Source organism: Chamaea fasciata, unplaced genomic scaffold (assembly GCF_029207755.1).
Source record: "Chamaea fasciata isolate MVZ Bird 193981 ecotype frontalis unplaced genomic scaffold, bChaFas1.0.hap1 SCAF_5, whole genome shotgun sequence".
NCBI lineage: Eukaryota > Metazoa > Chordata > Aves > Passeriformes > Sylviidae > Chamaea > Chamaea fasciata.
The window spans coordinates 26542474-26565974 of record NW_027094090.1 but is presented as its reverse complement, the minus strand read 5'-3'; the positions used below and the strand labels follow the sequence as shown (position 1 = coordinate 26565974).

The window sequence follows — 23501 nt, the reverse complement described above, 5'->3', positions numbered from 1 at the left end:
ACCATGACCAAGGCAAACAGTGTAACTTACCTTTAAGTTAAAGCTGCAAATACTACCAAGCTACCCTGTAAGTCAATCGGTACTAAGTGAGATTTCAGAATGAAGATGAAAGCAAGAATTTTCCCAGACTTGGAACAGGAATTTGGATAGTGTATAGGCAGATCCTAGTAGCCATGTATCACAAACAGGGACTGAAGTCAAGTTGTGACTCTTCCCACAAACGGGTAGTCTGGGGTTTCTCAGAACAGTGTATCTCCTTGTCTAGCAAATGGAGACACTAATGGCAGATCCTTCCTCATTCAAACACAAAAATGCATGCCTGTGTGTATGCTTGCATTCTATATGAGAGTCCAATAGGGTAACAACAGGACACATGGAAGGAAGGAAACATAGCAAGAGGAAACAGGATGCTACAGTGCAGAGAAAACTTCCCATAAAAAAGAGAGAGCCTCTAGAGATCTAAACATGTTCCCTTTGAAGTGTTCAATTAAATACTTGTACAGATTAAATTAAGCAAATCCCCAAAGCCTCTAATTTCCAGGACAGCCACTTCACCTATGGTACAGTGAAAAAAATCACTATGATATATTCTCTCTTCTTACAAAAAGAATTACAATTAATTCTTACTAATTACAATTCTTATTCTTACAAAAGCTACCTTATTTATATATATTTATATATTACTTGAGAGAGGATTATATATGGGATGAACAGAATTATTGTCTTTACACCTCCCAGAGTAAAAGAGTCACAGGCTTAGATAGACAAACCCACAACACTTAGTTGTAAGTATTACATGACCACAATGGAGTGACAGTCTTTAAACATTGTGCATAGGTTCCCCCATATCCCTTGTACCAAGTTTGAAACTTCACTACTAGGTCAGTGTAGACATGATAAAGCATTTCAGGAGAGATCTCTGCTTGGTGTAATACACAATCCATTTTCTTTCTGATAAACTCTGTAATTTCTTCTGTAAGGCATCAAGAAAAAAAATGAATTTTGATTTCTCTGGGCAGTAACTTAGACCAGTTATGCCTTGCGGTTCAAGGTCTGTGCAGCTACTAAGAACTTACTATCATTTGTAGCTTACTCAGATAAATATTCTGAAACTTGCCTTTGCCAGGTATGTCTTAAGGAGTGTGTATGTTTTTCAAGTTTTGACAACGAAAATAAAAATCATCAGCACTCACTATACTAACAGATAATTTAAAAATAATTTATAAAAATTCTCAACTCTTTTCTATACACATTAGAACAAAAGGGAAGGCTATAAACAACTGGTAGCAAGAAGGCAGGTGAAGTTAGCGCCGCAAAGCCACTATTAACTGCAGAAAACATGAAGACAGAGATCAAAGAGACATAAAACAGATGCAAAGAGAGAACCAATGCTCTATCCTGACAATGCCTCCCAATGGTAGACAGCTTTAAAGCATATATGATCATCAAACCTATTGATTTAAACAAACATGAGAGACACAAAAGACACCAGCTCCTAAGGAAAGACACACCTTCCAATAACGTCAGTAACACATCATTCTGGCCCTAACTGATACTACACCTAGCTCCAAGTAAGTGCTGAATTGCTGACATGCTACAATCAAGGAAAAAAATCTCTTTACACAACAGAAAAAACACTATTGCAGGAAGCTGTAAGAACTAATCTATAAAGAATATGAAACGAGTCACAACTTTCATAAGTTCCATGCTTATGCATTCATTATTTCATTGTACTTGCAAAGTGTGAGTTTTCTTCCATCACACATGGAATAGTCACAAACATGACACATGTTATTTAGGGGAAAAAAACGGAGGGTAGGACTTCAGAAATAACAAAGTTAGTCTTGGATGCCAAAAATAAAATTCTTACTTGAGTGAAGGTCACAAACAAAATTAAAACTGTTGTTTGGAAAATACCTCAAGGATACTACAAGTTCTGCAGAGCCAGTCATCAGAAGGCTAGCACATTGAAAGTTAAGGGTTGTAATTCCAAATTGCTTTTGAAGTGTGTAATTGGAATCAAGAGTTTCTCTGCAATTATTTATGAAGAGAAAGTTTTAAGTACTCTGATATTTACATTTGGCACTTAGTACTTACATAAGCAATTGACTTTTCAACAGTGCTGAACAGCCATTAGATTCTAACTTAATTAACATCTTCCTTATTTCACCTCAAGGTTTAATATAAATTGCATTGCACACCAGTGACATACTTAAGTGAAATTGCTCTAGCACTAAAATGAAGATAACTGAATTGTCATTCTCAAGCAATTTTTTTATGGCATACCAAAATATACTACAACATAAACAACTCTTGAAATGCATCTATTCACATGACAATTCCCTTTCTTAACTATTAAAATGTATCAGACTGATCTAACATGTTATGGAGACAAAAAAGTCAGGATAAGTTTTAACACTCAAAAAAGAGGAAAAAAAGTCAAAACAAGCAAAACTTACTCTTCTGTCATAGCTTCATGATTTGTCAAGCCAAAGTTTGGCAAAGGATCTTCAATCTTGGGAGTCTGAGGAACATTTAAAGCTGGAGTGGTCTTAGAAGCGAGAAGTGCTCTTTTTTCATCTTTCTCAAGCGCTTTTCTTTTTCCACCATTCTGAAAATATTCTCGGCATACACTGAAAAGACAAAAATAAAAATGCCCCAGGAAAACTGAATGCTCTTGTTAGTCACCACTATAGCTAAGATACATACCAGAGGGTTAAGAGATTAAAGTGCTGTCAGCTTTTAAACAAATCTGGCTTTTATTTCAACTTTGGTAAAGCAGTTTTAAAAACAATGTGATACAACCCAACAACACAAAATCGAGTGGTGGGTTGTTGGGTTTGGTTTTTTTTCCCCCAAATTATGCCATAAGTCACAGCTGAGAAAACAGCTTCAAAATATTTTCATCTGGATAGACTTTTGAAGTAAGACAGCAGAAGTCTTGTCAGAACATCACCAGAAGGTAAACTTCAGTTCAGTTCTCCACTACAGCACAGTTATCAACTAGCTCCCTGTCAGCACAAAGTTTTGAAATGTGCATCTTGCTGGCACATGAACTGGGGGAAAAGAAACCTAATCCAGATTTATGTGCAAACTTACATCCAGCAGTTTTTAATTTTAACTGAGTTTGCCTGGGCATTTTTTGTTTTAAGCAACAGTTAGTAGCTGTATTATTGTGGAAGGCTTATTTTAGCTTTCAGTTTTTCCCTATATTTATTTATTTTTCTTATAGGAACCAGAACAAAATAAACTAAACATACTTGAAAAAAATATTAGCTAGATTAAAGAAATTAATGTTACTAAAGAAGTTAAATAGCATTTGCATTCCTCAATCAGTAGTCAGTGTTAGAGTATGAGAAGCAAGCATTATGTTTGAGAAGAACTGAATTTCATCCATAAAATATAACTAGAACTGGAAAAAAATTGTTGCTGTGAAATTAAAAAGCCAGACTCACCCTGCACAATTCAATTTTTAAAATTAAATATTGTTATCCAAATATTTGCACAGAGATTTTAAAAGAAATAATACTTGTTTGAATAATGGTTTCTGAACAACTCATTTTTATGATGTTTTCTTGAAATTCACTCCACTTTCCTCTAACAAAACTGCAGAGGTTTGAAGGAAACATTCCACAAAACATAAATTCAAGTGTAGTTTAATAATCTTTTATACAAAGCAGGAACAAGATTATGACAGTTCACAGATTTAAGGATGGACACGCTGGTGTAATGGTGCATTTAAATCATTAATAATGACAAGGACTTGGTATACACAGGGCTTATTCTAAGGTTTGGTGATATTTAAGGCATCAAATATACCCAGTCTCTTAATCATATAAGATGTGAAGGACAACGAAAAAAATGTCATTGGAGTGGCACTGAATTTCTTTGATGGAAACATACACAGACAGATACAGATAGAAGTAACTTCATCCCAAGATAGGTGGGAAAGAAGCACCTTGAGTCAGAAATGTGTAATCACAGAATGGGTCAGGTTAGAAGGGACCTCAGAGGGTTATCTGGTCCAACCTCCCTGCTCAAGCAGGGTCATCCCAGAGACATGGCTTAGGAGGGTGTCCAGAGGGTTCCAGAATATTTTCAGAGAGGAAGACTCCATTTCTCTGTGCAATCTGTTCCAGAGCTTAGTCACGTGCACAGTAAAGAAGTTCCTCATTTTCAGGTGGAACTTCCTGTGCATCAGTTTCTGCCTGTTGCCCTTTGTCCGACTGGCTGGTATGACCAAGCAGAGCCTGGCTCCATCCTCTTGACACCCTCCCTTCAGATACTGATAGACATGGATGAGGTCCCCTCTCAGTTGTCTCTTCTTGAGATTGAACAGGCCCAACTCCCTCAGCCTTTCCTCATAAGACAGATGCTCCAGTCTAGGCTGCAATACTGCCAGACATACAGACAGCAAAATTATGGCAACTCTATCCATTAGAGACTGCATGTATGGAAAGACAACAATTCTAAAATGAACTAAGTATAAGAAGCCAGTCACTTAACTTCGCAGGAAAGAAATTCTAAAAGGATCAATAAAGAAGTAAGAAGTCCAGAAAAAAACACTTGCATTACTGCTGGTATGCTAATTAAAGTGTATTTTACACATTGTGTTATTTATTTATAAGCATGCGATCAATTTAGAACTATTTAGTTCTGTGTATCAATTAGTCAAAGAAATAAAATGTAGAAAGAAAAATATTTTTTAAAAACCATTTATCAGTTACTGCACCACTTGGCTGGCACCCTGCAGTCTCTTTATTCTTATTGTAAGTCTTTTTTTCTCATTACAACTCTTAAAACATCCAGAATCAATGGCAGTTTAAGTAATGTCACACTGATATGTAAGACGTGAGAGAATTCTCAATCTTGAAGAATGTGGTTTTTTCTTTTCAACCAACTATTCATGTTATCAACCTTTTAATTCCCTAGAAGCTGGTATGCTACCCAGCTTGGAACTTAACAAGCACAGGAGAACCACCTACTCGTAAAGTGCAAATTCCTCTTGTCACTGAGAAGCCATTTCTTCCTCATTCTTGGTACTGATGCAAATGAGTGTTTTTCCATCCTTCTACCCCTATCAAGTCAACCAAGTTTTCATAATTCTATATTCTTCATAACAGACCCTCCTCATTTGCACGTAAGACACTATCAAAGTCACCCACAAAGAGAAGCATCTCCTACTTCTGCATTTTCCCTGGTGGACAACCAGTCAATGCCACAGGAAGGTCCAAGAACAGATAAAATTCTTCACATTCAGATCCCAGGCTCTACATATTAGTGCAGTACTACAGGGTACCAAAAAACTCCAGCCAAACCCACCCAATCCAAACAAAAAAACCCTCAGATCACACAGCACTTCATAGGCACTGAGGGATATCTTCCCTTTATGCTTTTCTGACATCACAGTCATTCTGGCATGATTACTACATGTTGCCCTTTCGGCTCCTGAGCTCTCAGAGTTGCTGTTGATGTAATCCCCCTGTAGAAGTGACCCCTACACCTCCTGTGGGGTAACAGTGAGCACATGGGCTCTCACTGCACTGGTAGTTAGCAGAGACAATGCACTCTGTAGCTTACCACATGGTAGCTAGTGGACTTCGCCAGATGTTTAACTTCACAGCCATTAAAAGCCATCATTGATCACTCTAGTTTTGAGTATGCAGTTATATAAGACTCTACATTTAACAACTGTCTCAAGTAAGGAACAGCATCTCAATTATCTACAAAGCAAAAATCAAGGAATCTCTTTTATAATTCTAAAAACTGACATGGCTCCATTTTTAACTGACAAACATTCAGTCTCTGATGACACAATATTAGCTCTACAATTAATATGCTTGTGAAGAATTGTGCAATGTAAATGCTATCTGAGCTGGCACTTGCTACAGTTCACACAAACTGAAATAAATATTTCAGGTCTAAACTGTTTCAGTTTCCTAGATGAGGAGACAGGTTAGTTTTCTGGGTGAAGCTTTAAAAAAAAAAATCAAAAAATCAAATCTTTGTATTTCCTCAGTGAAACATATTTTCCATATTTCAAATCTCAAACACTAAATAACCTGTTCCAGTTGACTCCCCTGCACTGCCTGCCATTTTGGGTTGGACACATAAAGGAAGTCTCAGAAAAAGCCAATATGAATACACATGATTTTGTTAATACTCTCCAGCAATAAAAGAGGAGCTTTGTTTTAAAAAAAAAAAAAAAAGACTAAATCCGTGAGTTTCAATAGAATATAAAATGAAAAGAAATGAGGGGCACATTGTCAAGAAACACTATATGAAATTTAAAAACCATAAGAGAATTATTAATTAATTCTTCTGCTCAAGTAATAATGAACAACAAAATCAAAGCTGGTGTGGTCAACTTTATTCATAGCAAAAAGCAGTTTCTGATAATCAATCAGAGCTGTAATCAATGCTTGAGGATTTCAAGCACCCAGTTTTATTGACTCTTTCCTTCTGCTTTATAATGATGAAAAGGTGAGCTTGACTCGTGTTCCTTAGGATATTTATTAACCAAAACCTAACACTGAAGATGGCTTTCAGTGAGGGTACAGAGAAACAGCAAACTTCCCTTCAGAGCTGAAGGAATGTCTGGACCTCTCATCATGGTTTCTGCTACAGAACAGATCTACCCTCCTTCCACACACTGAGGAACAAGTTTATAAATGCCCACTCTCACAGCTGCAAGCCTGAAAAGAAAAACCCTGCAGATGCTTCTACAGGTTTAACCCACCCACCTCCCAACCTCCCAAAGTAAAGGCAGAGAGAAGTCTCAATTGGTCTTGTAGGCATTAATCATAGCTAGAAGAGCATTCAAGTTTCCCTTGGACTAAAAATATTTCCTGATTGTCATGTACACCCAGCTTCAAGTTAAGGAAATAGAATGTTCAGCATAGGTGAGAACACCAGGTTTCTCAATGCAAAGTATTGTGATTTATTAGCAGCGTAATTATATATTTTTAAACTTCAAATTGAGAAAATTGTATATAATACATTTTTCCAATTTGTTTTTGATATTTGGTCTCAATTCTAGGGGTTTGAGACATTTCCCTTTTCAGAAACACAACTAGATCTGTAATCATATGTTTCTCTTGGGCTGTGGCCACCCCAAGCCAGTTTCTAGAGGCAATATCTTTTACTGCCAGAGGATTCCAAGAACTTGAAAATAGTCAGCAGTTATCATATGATCATTGCTTTAATTAGCCCTAGTGTTCAACAAACAAATGATGCTCTTGTCAGAACAAAGCAGTTACAGAATCATAGAATATCCTGAGTTGGAAGGGATTCATCAGGGTCACTGAAGTCCAACTCCTGAACCTGCAGAGAACAGCCCCAAAATGCACTAAAGTATCGTTCAAACACTTCTTGAACCAGGCTTGGTGCTGCGACCACTTCCCTGAGGAGTCTGTTCCAGTGCCCAGCCACTCTCTGGGTGGAGAACCTTTTCTAATATCCAACCTAAACCTCCCTGACACAAGTTCAGGCCATTCCCTCAGGTCCTGTCACTGTCACCACAGACATCAGTGCCTGCCTCTCCTCTTCCCCTCATGAGGAAGTTGTAACTGCAATGAGGTCTCCCCTCAATCTCCTCTTCTCCAGGCTGGACAGACCAAGTGACCTCAGTCATTCCTCACACCACTTCCCCTCAAGGCCTTTCACTATCTTGGCTGCCCTCATTTGGACACCCTCCCATAGCTTTATATCTTTCTTATACTGTCACCCAAAACTGCCCCCAGCACTCGAGGTGAGGCTGCCCCAGTGCAGAGCAGAGCAGGACAATGCCCTCCCTCACCCGGCTGTGATGCTGTGCCTGATGCACCCCAGGACACGGCTGGCCCTCCTGACTGCCAGGGCACTGCTGACTCATATTCAACTTGCCATCGATCAGGACCCCCAGTTCCCTTTCCCTGGTGCTGTTTTCCAGTAGTTCACCCCCCAGTCCATCCAGGGTTTCCCCATCACAGGTGCAGAATCAGGCACTTGTCTTTGTTAAAATTCAAGCAGTTGGTGATTGCTCAGCCCTCTTAATTTGTTGAGGTTTCTCTGGAGAGCTGTCTGCCTTCAAGAGAGTTAACAGCTCCACACAATTTAGTTTCATCAGCAAACAACGTGTTTAACAGTAAAAAATTAAGATTGTCATATAAATATGAACATTGTCCTTTCCTATTTTAAATGGTTCCCCTCCTGCTGTTTCTGCCACCTTCTTCAGTTCCGTTCTCCTTGCAGTGAATTGCTCGATTAATCGCATTCATCAAAAACATCTGCAAAACAATGTTGAAGGGACTTGCAAACACTCATTCATTCAATCTTCCAAATGAACAGGATCAACTTTCTAGTTCTAGCAGAGATCTGTTATTCTCAAAGATCCTCTAATAGATTACTTAACTTTCTCTTCTTTTGACTAGACAGCTCCAGTTTCTAGAAAAGAACACCAAGGCTTTTGTAGAAAAAAAATAGAAGGTTTTGATAATTTCTTTATCTTTCTTGGAGCTGAGCTGCTGTTTGTTGTTTTTTAAATGCAGTGGCCAAGGTAATATTTTGGCTAAGAGCAATGCTAAATAAAGTCAGAGTAGTACTGTACAAATCTCGTGGACAATCCCATTAACACACTCAAGTATGGTATTTGCCTCTACTGCAAAAGCATCCCATGACCACTTCCTATTCAGTTTATGGCCTGCTTTCGAATCCAAACAGGTTTTTGAAAGACTGACACAGTCAATCACTCCTTGGCCTCTAATTGTACAGCTGATATTTAATATAGCAGACAATGTTCAGTATAGTTTATAACTGTAATAATTTTAATTCTACTCTCAGAGTGACAGTTCCTTGCTCTTTGGTCTCTCATACTTTACTCTAGCAGACTGCTAATAAAAGCATTGATTAGTTATGAATACAGGGACAAACTTTTGACAGGATCCTTCTCAGTAAATCACTTTTTAAAGATAAGCTTCTCACATCTATTCCCTGCAAATGTTTCCAAACAGTTCTGTACTCACAGGTCATTAATTTCATCAGAACTGTATTTCTTTGCTCATTAAACAGTCAAAAGACTTTTTTATAAAAAATGCAGGTCTAGATAGTGTTTTGTCATGATACTTAGAAGAGCAGACTTTATTTTTTGCTCTTTAAAAAAAACAGTCAAGTCAACACAAGTCTTAACACTGAGGCAAAAGCAACAGAAAGAAGCAAACCTGCTGGTCTGGCTTATTCTGTTCCAACTAGAACCAGAACAGGCTGGCATTCACTGTCCATACAAAGCTTCACCAGCCCTATCTACGCCAGCAAAAATTAAAGAGTTACAACAATTATTCAGAGTAAACACCATCTTAACCTGTTTTAAGTTTTGTATTGCAATATAAATGAAAGAGAAACAAAAGTGTTAATTTGCAAATACCACTTGCTACTCACATTCAATTTTCTAAATATATACATATAAAGGAAGGAAGAAACAGTTGAGTGTTGTCCAGGCTTTTTACACCACCACTCAGGGGATCACAAACCTGGATCTGAAAGCAGATAAAGTTTTAATCCCTCTTCCCCCATCCCTCTCACCACCTAACAGTTCTGTCATGTTTCCCTGAAACAATAAACAAAACTGGCCCAATACAACTCAGCATATGGCCACCAGCACAGTCTATCATGTACTGCTTTCCATCTTTTCCAGTTTCTAGAGTCTAGATACGTGTTCTTTAAATCAGCACTAATGAAGAAGAAAGTTTTATGTCATCTGGTTTAAGAATTAATGTCAGAATTCTTCCAGAGTCTTCATCTAAATAACCAAAAAGACTTTAGAAATAAAAGCAAAATTGTTATTCTTGATCCTGAGAAGTACACATAACTTCTCTAGTGGTTATTCTATGCTATCTGATTTATCAGATCCTAGGGGAATACGAGGAAAATGAAGGAAAGAACAAAATCCCACAAAGTCTTTTGTACTTTTTTTTTCCCTTTTAACTAACGGAAAAAACGCTTCTCAGTTTCAGATCACTGAAAAGATCTTCCTTCAAATTAAAACAAAACTCAGTCTCTCCTTTCTTCAGGAGGCATGCACTAGTTACAAACTATTTTCAGCACTCCACTCACAAATTAAAATTCAGCTGTTATGAAACAGCTACCTTCCTGCTGTCATGGTAACATAGCAATAAGCACTGAGCAAAAGCTTTCACTTAAGTCTCATGCAAATTCTCTTCTTGCATGCAGTTCTGCACCCAGGCACAAGGAGGAGCAACAACAACGGGACCTGCCACCAGCCTGGCACACCTCTTGGCCCCGTGAGGAGAAACAAAAAACTGCAGAACACAAAGTCAATCTGATTTGTTCTGGTATTTAGCAATCCAGGCCTCGGTATAATCTGAGAAGTGAAAAGCACCCTTTCTTTTTCTACTAATGGAAGAACTCCTGATCCCTTGACTTTGCAAAGTGAAAAGCTATGTGCTTTATCTGAAGCTTTATACCAAGACAGAGCATTTTAGTGTCTCTTAGAGGGTGGATTCTCTTCCTAATATGAGCTCAGGCTGCAAAGCCCAAACTTAAGGAATGGTTTTCAAATATTTAACCGTTTATGCTAGGGAAAAAACCTCAACTTATTATTACTTGCTCCATTTCCAGAAGCCACAGAACAGCTCAAGCTGCCACCAAGATCAACTGTTTCACAGTCAATTCCCTCTTTTTAGTTTCATAAAACAAAAGAAAGAGAATTTAAATTTAACAATAGCACATCTACTGTTCTTTGCTCAGCACTTTGCAACACTTACCTGCAGGACCTACAAAGTGGCACACAAGATTACTTTTTGGTTTTCTGAAGTCATCCCCTTTCCAATGGCAAGACCATTGATACACTCTCTTCCCATTTAAATCTCAACAGAATTTTGTTTTATTCTGCTGTACAGATTCCACAGTATGTTTTGGATGCCAACTGTATGCACAAATTCTGAATGACCAACATTTCTCCTCTTTTTACTATTTATTTTCCTCAGGGACTGAAATAGTTTAGCTCCTCATTTCATGACTTTACAGTTCAGACAGTCCACCAAAAACTAGGTGTTTACGACTAATAGGAATTTTAGAGCTTTAAATACATTTAAAACAAGTTTCACAGGGGTAAAGTCTGTCACAGGAGATTAGGAACTAAAAATTAAGCACCAGAGATCTGCATTTAGGGATCAAACACTGTAATATGTACAAATCAAACCAAACCCCTGAAAATTAAACTTGAGTTATACTCACTGCATTTATTCAGCTTAGGTTCAAAAGCATGGAAAATTACTTCACAGGTGTATTTGCACACAGCTTCAGTATTTGAGAAAAAGAAATTGTTTGTTGAAAACACTTCAAAAAAGGATCACCTAATAACAAAACACTTCATAAGCTATTTCTTTAGTAAGCTGGAACACCAAGAAAGTATTTATTTAAGAAAGCAGTAAATTATTAATATGCTATGGGACAAATGCTAAATATTGGCAAAAAATAAAAAACAATTAAGCTTTGTATTATAAATAATTGCAAGTAAAAGCACGCAGTTACATGTTTCAAGCACATTATTTACCTGCAACACCATTCAATTCGGCCTTCCCCTTCACAAGTCTTTGCCCAGTGATTATCTGCAAGGTTTTTCATTGCCACAGCATATTCACACAGTGTTTCCTCATCCTCACAGTGCTCACGCCAGATCTTATCAAAGTCTCCCACTAAAACAAAACAAAACAAAAAAATTGCACATCAGATACAAAGTCTCTCATTATCTCCATGGCAAAATCCCCATCCAGTTAAAAAGTTGCATAACGCACCAAGAGATTACTTTACCTGCACATAACAAAAACAAGGTCTCCTTTCTCTAGTCATAAACACGAAATTCCAAGTTTTTAGGGCAAGAAGGAGCTGCCAGGTACTTGAGAAACTAGAAATATCAGTACACAGATTTTGTTCAGGTAGTTCTGTGAAAATAAAGTCCCTGGGAAGTTTTGCTTTCAGGTTTCTGTGCACGAGCATTAACATGACAAACATTTTAGAAATGAAAGAATTAAAGGTTTCTGCTAGCATTCACATCCATGGCAAATACTGCAGTTGACATCACATGAAAAAGCCAAGAAAGTTAAACCCACAATAAAGGTTTCTTTGAGTATACTGAAAAAGAAATTCAAACTCTCATTGATTGCTGTCTAACCTAGCCAGGCCCAGTAAATTAGCTTCCAGGGATAGTACTGAAGAATCAAACCAGCTATGATCAGGAAATCGCAGACAAACTCCTCTGCTGATCTCTAGGGACAGATTTATTTCCATACTCCTCACCTCGCTGAAAAGATCTTGCAGGTTAAGTTCTGGCACTTCAAAGTAATTAAACATGATGATTTTCCTTCTTTGCTCCTAAGTATCCACTTCTCCTAGACTACTTTACATAATGTACTACTAAACAAAAACCAGATAAATGCTAGTCATGGCTAGCCCCAATTCCTATACAGCATGCAAACCCTTGGTATACCTTACTGAAAGGATATTTCTACCCTAAAAAAGATGCTTTCCTGGTATGGTGTTCACTAATTTCTTTTGTGTTTCTTAATCACAAATGTGTGCACATATCTAGAATACATGTCAATCTGCAGAATAAAAAATATGTACTGATTCTGAACTTACAAGCTAACACAGCTAAAAATAACTTTTCAAGAACACAGCTATATTTTAAGCTTTAACTCGGACAAACAACACACTTTTCACAACGTGGTTCCATCTTGTGGCATCTTTATATGAGAAGGAAATACTTCAAAAGTATATCAGCCAAAAGCTAACAGTTAATGTCTGTTAAAGCCTGAAAGTAGCTTACAGTATGACCTGTGCTCACACCAGTAAGAGATTTCTGTTTCTAACACACTTCTGGCAATTTCTTTCATGTATTTTGTTTTAATTAGCAGTAAATCAAGGATTTTTTCCAGTGACAACCTTTTTATTTTTTCCCTCCTGTGCAAAGCAGCAACAATCTTCACCTCATTTGTCCTCCACTTACAGAAAGACTGGCCCTGATGGACAAGTATAGATGTACACTTAAAAGATTTAAATCAACCATCCAGGTTACTCCCTACTTCGGTTTGGTTTAGGGATGTCACAGCAATTTTCATAAATAAGCATCTAGCACACTTGTACAATCATCAAAGTGAGTCATGTTTAAAATTAGGTGTTTGTACTCCCTTGTCTGAGATGGCAGTACAGATGGAAGGGAAGGGAGTGGCCAAAATTTAATGTTATCAAAATGGGGAAGCTGTGCAAGAAATTATGTATTCTACTTGATATTCAACAAGCATATATGAAAAAGTTATTGCACTGGACCAAAAAAAAAAAAAAAAAAGTCTAATACTGAATGACATCCCTCCTCATTATTTTCCAAATGATCCAAGTTCACAGAGGTGTGCTTTATAAGAAATGGTACCAGTGAGGTCACCAGCTGAACACCAGAGTAGAGAGAACACCCAAGTTGCAGGCAAGTCCCCACAGGGTTTTTTGGGGTTTTTTTTTTTTGCTAAAACCTGTGGGGCACTTTTCCAGAGCTTTCAGGAGAGCCTTCTGCAGAACAGAACATACCCTACTGACAAAAGAGAACAAAAAATGGCATCAACAGTGGCCTACTAGCACAGGGGGCAAAATACACACAACTCCTAGCGATCTGGATTTTTTGTGTCGAAGTGCAGAACCTATATAGCACCAAGCCAGAAAGCACTAGCTAAGTTCCAAGTGACTCTCAACAGCAAATTAATTCTGGTGAAACTTAGATAAAATGTCACAGTGTCTCTGACACAATAATCTTACTGCATGCTCCAGACAACTGTGAAATGCTTCAATGACTTGCAGTTGCTAAAGATTTGTTTGAATACACGGCCATTTAGAAAGATAAAAAGTAAATGAGTGAACACTGACTGAAGGAAAATATCACAAATACAAAATCTGAAGTTTATTCCTGTTCTTTTATTTGTTTACTTCACCTGGTCTATCTTGAAGCAATTATTTTATTTTCAAATACCCCCTTTGCTTAAAATGTAAGAAATAAGACAAATGGGAAAGAAGAAATATGCAAAGACCAGATGCTCTTAACTAGCCTACTCTTATTAACAGCAAAGTAGTGATGCCTTCTAACACCGAATCCTGCTCTCATAGCAGCTGCTCTGATTCCCTTCTGAATGAGGCATGGATTTGCACCTCTCTCTGGAAGTCAGATGAGGGTTAAAAGCATCCACAGATAAGGGGTCTTAAATTGAGATATATGGCAACAGACCCAAAGCTCATGACCAGCACACTGGGACATGAACTTTGGGTTACAACAGAGCTGCCTACAACAATAACAGCTTCTTGGCTCTGAGCAGACAAGAAAATAAAATTGAATTATACAGACCATGAGGAGAGAGGCACAGAACAAAAGTGAAAAAATCATCACAAAGTAAATCCATTGTACATCCTATATAAAATCAATTCTGTGAGCACTTCTCTGATTTATTTTCATTTACCAATACAAAGATATAAAAATTATCTACACGAGACAGGTACAGCCCTGCTTTTGTATGAGGAACATTGAAATAGAGGAAGGAAGAAGGCAGATGAAACAAGTAGAGGACAAACTTCCACATGATCACAACTGAGGGAAGGTAAATATTGAACAACTTCTGGCTGTTCCAAGAATATGAGACATTCAGAAGGAGCAGCTTAAAAGAAAGAAAGTTATTTCCTCATAAAATGTATATCTAAGCTAAAAGCTCATGAAGTTCATGCAGCTCAGCAAACTACAGGACAAAATTCCATGACGAACTCCCTATTTAAAGATGAGATTTCTAACTCAGGAGCTCCGAGACCACAATATCCCTGAAAGACAGAATGGTAAGCAGGCACACTGTGATACTCCAGCAGCATTTTTCACTTATTCTTGTCTCAGCATCTGCTGTTGGCCCACTGTCAGTACTGATTTTGATATGGTGCCCATTTTTCTGCCCTTTAATGACTACAAGCTCCAACCCACTGCAGACAATGGGTCATCTTAAGGCACTGGCACCATGGTACAGGGCCTTTGAAAGGGTCTGGCGTCTGATTTCGTCTGAGCAAGTAGCAGGGCACTGCATTGTTTTGCTGTGGTTTTTCTCCTCCATACTTTAACACAGTGAGCTTTGAAAAGACACAAACAGGCACACTAGATATAGGGAACTTCAAATCCAGAACCATGCTCCAATATTGAGTTGAAAATGCAAACAGTCCCTCCTATCTGTTGAGACTTTGAGATAGTGACTACAATAAGTCTTGTACAATTCAATTTCAAACTGACATCCAGAACACAGAAAAGTTATGTCCTAATTTTTTTCAATCAGTGTATTATAATCCACTGTGTACTAATTTTTCAAGCAATACATTATAATCCAGGTGCAAATATGGCATTAACTCTACACTCTAGAGTTAAACATTTATTTATGAATCAATAAATTTTTGCTTAGGTAACCCAACAGGCAGTAAAAGATGCATGAAGATTTCACAACAAAACTAGTAGTTACTAGGGAAATAAGATACATAAAGTCTTCTATTAAGAAATCACTAACACTGTAAATTAAACAGCAGTTAGTGGTAGGTTGATCTAATAGAAAAAAAAGTCTTGAATCTTTGATCACCTCTTAAAGTTAATATTTGATTTTGTGTATTAAACTTTTCTTACTCGTGACCATACCATACATAAAGTCTAAGGCACTTAACACTTCTACTCTACATTTACAGATTACCTTTTATGCAATTTAAAACCTTTTTTGAGTGCTGAACCTTCAGAGATCTTCATGGGCCTGAGATCTCCAGCAAGGAGCCAGATATGAAAGTCCAGCTGAAAAGTGTGACTGGCAAAACTAGCTCATAATAGGAGTCTCACACACCTCTCAAACCACTATACACATGCTATTCTAAAATTAATTAATGCTTGTCTTATTTTATTCAGAATTACCTAGAAAATAAATAAAAAACCTACTCTTCATCTTGAAGATTAACTATCCCTTTAAAAACAAATAGCTTCACTGCTTCCTAAAATTCTGTCACTGAACAAATAACTGATCAGCATGTTCTTCCTAACACAGACTTCACAGTAACAAAAATCCAATACTACTTACCTAGAACAGATGAATCCTTCTTAGCAATTTCCACCCACATTAATACTGCCCAGAGAATAGCCAAGTCATAACCCTGAACTCAACCACGGACTTAATCAGCAGTTGCTGAATACTGTCACAGAGAGAACAGGTCAGGCACATAGAAGTTATTTTTAAATGATCCTAATTACAAGATAATTTTAATTGTGGGTAACAGCAATAGAAACAAAATGTTAGCTGTAACTTTCAACAACTGAAAACATCTTTAATAGAGAATAATCAAAGAAAATTAGTATGAAGTCCCCTTATTCCACATTTATTTACAAGTCCTTATCAGAGGTTCCCAGAACAGCATGAGAAGGTCAGGTTTGCCATTCTTGGTGAGACAAACCTACACCATAATTCTTCTCTCCAGGTAGTCTGCTATTAAGAAAAAAAAAAAAAAAATCCAGATTTCTTCCATCTCAATTTAAAAAAAAAATATTTTATTTTAAAAAGGCATTTATTTGAAGGGTGTTAAATTGAACTCTAAGGTTAAATTGTCATTTAAGGTATGCTTATAAAACAAAAAAATTACACCATTTTCCTTCAACTTATGACAGAACAACTAATGACAACTAGTATTTTAAGAAAACACAACCTTCTGTAATTTAAAAGAAACAGAGTTCAGTTCTGCCAAAGGCAGTATTATTTTTTTTTTTAATGGGATGAAACCCCAAACAACTAATCTGAATAATTCTGTTTTATCAAGCAAGACAAGAGTTATCACACAGAATTATAAAACTACTATCTGGACCCACAATAAGAGATTTGTAATTACTATTTTCCGTAAGTCCACTGGTGCTCTTTGGAAAAACAGTGCAGTCATCACTGACAATCTCTAAGTACAGAATACTTCATCCATCATGAAACAAGACCTTGCATAACAAAAGTTAACTGACACTGACACTGTGCATTTAAGTCTTCAGGTACAAGTAATGCAGGTTTAGATCTTAAGCAACAACTTCCTCCACAAAAAGAAATAAAAAGTAATAATAATCTAAAAAAAACCACCCCAAAACAACCAACCAAAAACAACAACAAAACACCACCAAAGCAACCAAAAAAAAAAAAAAAAAAAAAAAAAAACCAAACAAAAAAAATTCAAGAAAAAGTGTAATTAGAACTGCCATTGTTTCCTTATGGGAAACTAAAATTTTCTAATTCAAGGTAGCTCTAATTGGAAAAACCACCACCACAACAAAGAACAATCCCCCAAAAATGCCCCAACCCACCAAAACCCATCCCCAAGTGTTAAAGGGTATGAAGTCTTCTACATAATGGTATAACTTTGTAATGTAGAAAACCAGATTCAATCCACTCCCTTTTCTATACCATCACTTAACAACACATTGCCTATTTTCTCCTCTACCAGAACTTTGATGGCTCTGGTAGAAGAGAAAATAACCTCAATATATTAACTAAGAACAAAAAGCAAAGCCAAAACCGACATGTTAATATTTGCACAATATTAACACTACCTTAAAAAAATTTAATAAATCTTGTTTATTGTAAAAAGGAAACCTATCCCCACAATTAACAAGTGTCCATGACAATGCTGGATAACTTCAGATGACCAGCTGCTGGCCGTCATAATGCCTAGCAAGATTTTTGAGGGTTTTTTTGTTTGTTGATGTCAATGCATTGCAGAATGAAAAGAATCCATCTCATTTTCAGTCTCTTAAGATCACCTCTCACTCACTGAAAACAGTAAACTAGCTTCCATCCATGCTAAACATAAACAGTAAATTAGGAAAGCAGTCCTACACTGTTCACTAGGCTAAAGATGAAATCAAATTCTTATGAATATCTGACAAAATCCTCATTAACACTGTCAGTTGAAATTTAGCTGTACTACTAATGTATGGATGCTGTGGCAATGATAAGAAAAATTAATTACATGAGGAATATCAGCAAATATTACGACATTCATAATTTTCATTGTATACAAGATAAACTTACTGAACATCTGTATTACTAAAAGCATATTCAGCATTCCTTGCAAACGACATTAGGTATTTTTGGCTTCTCTGTTTTCCAAGTTTACATGTCTATATACAGAACATGAACTTCAACTTGGACAAAGTTTAAGCAATCAGAGTTAATATTTTCCTTCTCATGTCTGACTAGTATTTGCTTCACATTTCTTAGGAGTTACCTCAACTATTCCAGAATAAAATATTTTTTTTAAAAAAATCAAGTGCAAGAATCTAATTTTCTCTATCTCAGTATCAATGTTCTGTCCTTCAACTTACATGGAAAGGATTCATTTGACCAAATGCAGATTTATTTCTACATCTGACCTCTCAGGTAAAGTTCTTATCCATCTGTTTACAGGAAACAGACTCTGAGGGCCCAGCTGACTGATATTTCAGCATCTACTGGGGGTCAGCTTAGATCACTCTGAAGAATAATTTGTGTCCCTGATCTGCTATAAATCTCTGATGGCTGTCACATGAACAGCATGTATGTGACAGTTTAAGCAATTACTGCCCCCAGGTGTTGGATCTACTCTACTGGAAACTTCATTCCTCTTTCCCAAACCTGACTTTCTGGGATGGACTATGTGCTGTACCTTAACACAACCAACACAGAGGTGAGTATGACAACAGAAACTACTGATTTTGGTAATTTTTGCAAATGCAGGAGCAAAACTTAGAAGTACATGCATAGGTACAGATTTTATTATGCTGACCCTGTAACAGGAACACCATCTTCTCTGCCAGGGTAAAAAGGAGCAGGGAGGGTGACATGGACCCCTTTGTTCAGTGAGTGCAACACATGCTGTAGTCAGTACATTTTCAAATTTACAGGCTAACTAAATGATAGCAGAAATTAAATTCCCCAAAATGTAAATCTTATGTGATTTCTAATGAAAGCTTTGTTGCAAAACAGTGGTGTGCAAACTGTAAGGGCAATAATACCTTAAAGTTCATGTCATAAACTAGCATCAATTTTCACTTCAATTAAATAAAATTTAGTTTGTATTGCTGGAAAATTCAACAGTTAGTATTACAAAATGTCTTCTTCTTACAAGAAATAAATGCAAGTGGTAAAACACAAATTAATATATTGAAAACTTGGGTCTATTTCTACTGTAAATCAGTTATATTTAACAAAAAAAGGAGTAACAACTTATCGTGTAGAGTTCAGTAACAAAGTTCTTCCTGTCCTGTGAAAAATGACACCATTTCAAAATGTTTCCTGTTTCACATTAGGAAGAATTTAAGCTCTCTCACGGTTTTTCATGAAAAACATGAGACAAAGAGACCATGAAACAACAGAGTTCAGAACAACCCTTCTGCCTAAATCACTTACCTACTTTGGTTGCTTATTATCATTAGGCAGGGTCCTGTAAATTTTCCCTAATTTTCTGAGAAAATCTTTAAAAACGTTCCTTTTCTTTGAAGTTTCAACAAATATTTCTTTTAAGGAATCAAACTGCCACCTAGAAATGTTTTTGTCAACTTCTGTGATGTGGTAACTAGTAACAGGACAAAAACCAATTCTGTGTGACTCTCCAAGCCTCAAGAGCCTTAGAAGGCATATGTTAGGAGAAATGAACTGTTTTAGTGAACACACATGAAAACATTTCATAAAATATCCTTACAGATAGCTCAGCAATTTTTTCCATTTGTACTTACTAAAGGGAAAAATAGTCTTGCAAATCATCTTTCAGAGTATACACAAAACCATCTATAACTGAGGGTCATGCTACAGAGAAAATGTTTACTTGATAAATACAGCTCTGCATGACTACAAAAGTAATCAACAACTGAGAGAAAACCAGGATGCCTCTGTATCAGGGGAAGAGATTTTTATCCCAGTAAAAATTAAACCTATTTGGTTACTACAAGCAATTGGAAGCAAACAAACATACATCACGCAGCAGATGTTCGGTAGATCTTGCATAGGTCCTTAGGAACCACTAAATCTGCTTTTACAGGTCTGTCTGTCAGGCTCAACACGTGCATCAGCCTATATGCAGCATATGAAACGTTCATGCATATATGCAACCCACAGAACACGCTCCAGCCCATGGCTGTGGGTGCCCAAAAGATGCAGAGGAAAGCTCTGTAGAACTTGGGGTCACCTGGGGTGCCAAGCAACAGAACCAGCAGGAAGCAACTAAATCAAACACTGTTGTTCTCTCTGTCTCCATGTAGTGATAGAAATTCAAACATCACGAAAAACCCCAATTTCTGTACTTTTTAAATGCTTGTGTCAAGTATCCAGAACCACCCTGAAATTTCTGCTAAGTGAATAATAACTTGATAGCAGTTTCAGCTGTTGGATTTTACTGTGGTGTGTAAAATAATTAAGATTAAATGATTCCATGTGAACAGGAAGCAGGAATAAAACTAAAAAACCCCATGAGCTTTATACTAATGAGAGAGACTCCTAAGTGAACATGTTACATCTCAGAGTTATTCTCCCTTAAAGTTTTCTTTAAAATGACAAAGTTTATAGGCTAACCTCAGGAACTATGAGTATTTTTAGGAACCACTATAGAGGTACTCTTTCTCTATCACTACCTAAAAGTAGCCTGAAACAAGCTCTTAATGGTTAGCTGATATAGTTGACACATTCACTCAGTGTGGACAAGAACCAACCACTTTAATTTAAAACCTACACTCATTTGCTAAACTTCCTTAAATAATTTCAGAATATCACATAGAATACTACTCCAGGATCCACACTATAGAAAAACCCAGCCTATAATTTCAAAATACCAAATCTCCCATGGCATTTATGATGACATGCTTCCCTTTATTTTCTTATTAACAACAGAGAGGGTAAGAGAAGGAAATAAAGAACGATAAAAAGGAGATAAAAAAGGAGAAAAAACCTTAAATATTCCCACTATAAGTCATACTGGTAATATCCAAACAATAGAAAAGGTAAGTCCTAGTCACACAGCAAAAAACTAAAATTGTTAAAGAACACAGAAAAACACACTTCGGTGCAAACTTAAAAGCATTTCAGCTGCATCATTTAAAAGATGGTAAATGCTTGTCATGAATGGCATGGGACTATGATATGACATGAGGCACAGTACAGAAGTACATATAAAATCCACGCACCATATTTACAAGTATAAGCGATTCAGTAAGTGCAGAAATTAAAAAATAAGCCAAGGTTCAGCTTTAATTAATCTCCAGAATTACAGTTTTTCACCAGGAAAAAAAAAAAATCAAAATCAAACCCTTTACATGACATGATGACTAAACTTTATTCTAGTAATTCCCTAGTAACTGCAAAAATTTTGCTGCAATGCTTTGCTAGTTAAGAAATATTGCTCCTGCACTTGTGACAAGTATGCAACTTCTTCAAAAACATGTTGGCTTGCAATTTTGGAGCATATTGTCACTTTTTTACTGGCTCATCTTCAAAAAAGAGGGGAACCATTGCAGAAAATGAAACGAAATTATAACAATGGTGCAGTTATAAGCAACTCAGACAATCTACTGGCTTGCCTGTTACAATTACCCAATAAAACACAGACCTTGAGAACGTCAGCAAGGCAAATGAATTAGCAAAGAAATCAGCTTATTAAAATCAAGTCCAAATGCAATCTATCAACACATATCTCAGTGTCTCAAGGATGCATCTATTCCCTTTCAACACTTCTAACAGAAGACAGTATCTTAGGATCATATTACAGTACCAAGGGCCTTCTTAGACTTATCTACCCTGTACAAAATAACCATATAGCTTTCAGAATAATGAACATGATTTTTCATCTAAAAACAAAATTAATATGGGATTCTACTTTGGCTTCTACAGACAAAGCACCGAAGGCCATGCAACAGCAATTTTAGTAGTGTTTGCTTATTTAGACAAAATGGAAACTAGCTTCATAGAACTCTAGTAAAACATGAGAGGAGGCAGAGTAGAAACAGAAAAAAGGACAATACAAGATAGCAGAATAATACAAAATAATGTTTCTGATTCGTATGGAGGTGAGAGCACTGAATTGTGGAGTCAAGAGGCTTTCCCTGTGTAAAAAGCTGTAAACACATAAGCAAGGATGATGGGATTTTGCTCTTTGCTTTTCCATACTCAAGTCACAATTCAAATTGTGCAGTGAAATTACAGATGATTTATTGATTTTTTACTTCTGTTTAACAAACTGTCAACCTTAATTTCGTCGGGGTAACATACCTGCCAGTCAGCATCACCAAGTATTAGAAAAAAAAAAAAATCCAAGGAAAGACCTTTCAGAGATCAAGCATGTCCTGGTATTACAATTTCAGAACAACATTAAAGGTATTTAAGAAGGAGATTCTCAGGTCTGCCTTTAGAAGCAAAGGCAGATGTAGGTATAAAAGACTCCAAAACTAAAATTCTTAAGCTGAAAGAACCTAACCTAGGAAGTACTACTGCCTACTAAGCACTAGTAACTTGTAAGGACTAGCTACTATTGGTAGGCTGAGCTCTTGTTGCATAGATGTGATGAATCATTTGGTTTTAACTCTCTCAATGAAGTGACATATCATGTTGCTACTTTGCAGTGACTAGAAAAATCATTGTAAAGTTTTCACTAATGCAGGATTTACAAGTCATAGGAAGTAAATGAAAATGTTGTTGGCTCTTTCACCTAACCAGCTACACACAACTTACCCTTGTGCACGAACTTGCTTTTTGTTAGGAAGCAGGCTTACAAAAACTTCCTCCTTATTCAGGCTCTCATCTAAAAAAAATCAGTTGCTACAGAGATTGCTCACTTAAAAAAAAAAAAGTTAACAAAGCCAATCCTTGTCTGTCTTAATCAGCAGGTGCTCTGAAATAACACAGAAACATGTACTGCAGAAAGGTGGACTCCTTTGCCAGGATTTGGATGTTTAAATATACTATGTTCATTCTCCTAACACTGGAGTGAAGAAGGAAGATCCTCCCTTAAGTCCTGCCTCGCAAGGCCAAAGTAAACAGCAACTTTTGATCAGTCGGAATTTGTGCCCAAATCCCACGAACTGGCTCCAGGGGAGATTTGGGGAGCCCAGAAAGCGGTATGACCTTGTTTCTTTAACAGAAGTGTCATATGCAAACACAGAGGAGAGGGAAGAACTTGTGCCTATGAGAGGAAGAGCTCCCATTTCATGTGGGTTGTTCTGGAGGTGAGCTGTGCGCTCACTAGAAGAATGGATGGATGAATTTTCTGCAACCTGTGCTAGCATTTCACAGAGGTTTTAAAGCATTCCAATACCACCCATAAAAACCTTGCATAAGGGCATTAATACTGATGACAAAGTAGATTTTTTAAAGACTATGAGTAATTACAACAGCTTTACCCCAACCCTTTCAGCTAGTGCTCCTGCCTGAACTACTGCACTACGAATGAAAGACAGGAGGCACAAATAACTC

The 23501-nt window shown here is 36.9% G+C and overlaps 1 protein-coding gene across 1 annotated transcript in view; it reads right to left on the bottom strand.

The window, feature by feature from the left end:
- Window positions 1-23501, bottom strand: part of BMT2 (base methyltransferase of 25S rRNA 2 homolog) — a 33526-nt gene that overhangs the window by 9406 nt on the left and 619 nt on the right. Inside the window, exons 2-3 of the mRNA XM_066183064.1 lie at window positions 11552-11693; window positions 2460-2633 (exon numbers count right to left, since the gene is read on the bottom strand). Of these exons, the coding sequence (XP_066039161.1) occupies window positions 2460-2633; window positions 11552-11693 (316 nt within the window). The remainder of the gene's footprint in view (window positions 1-2459; window positions 2634-11551; window positions 11694-23501) is intronic.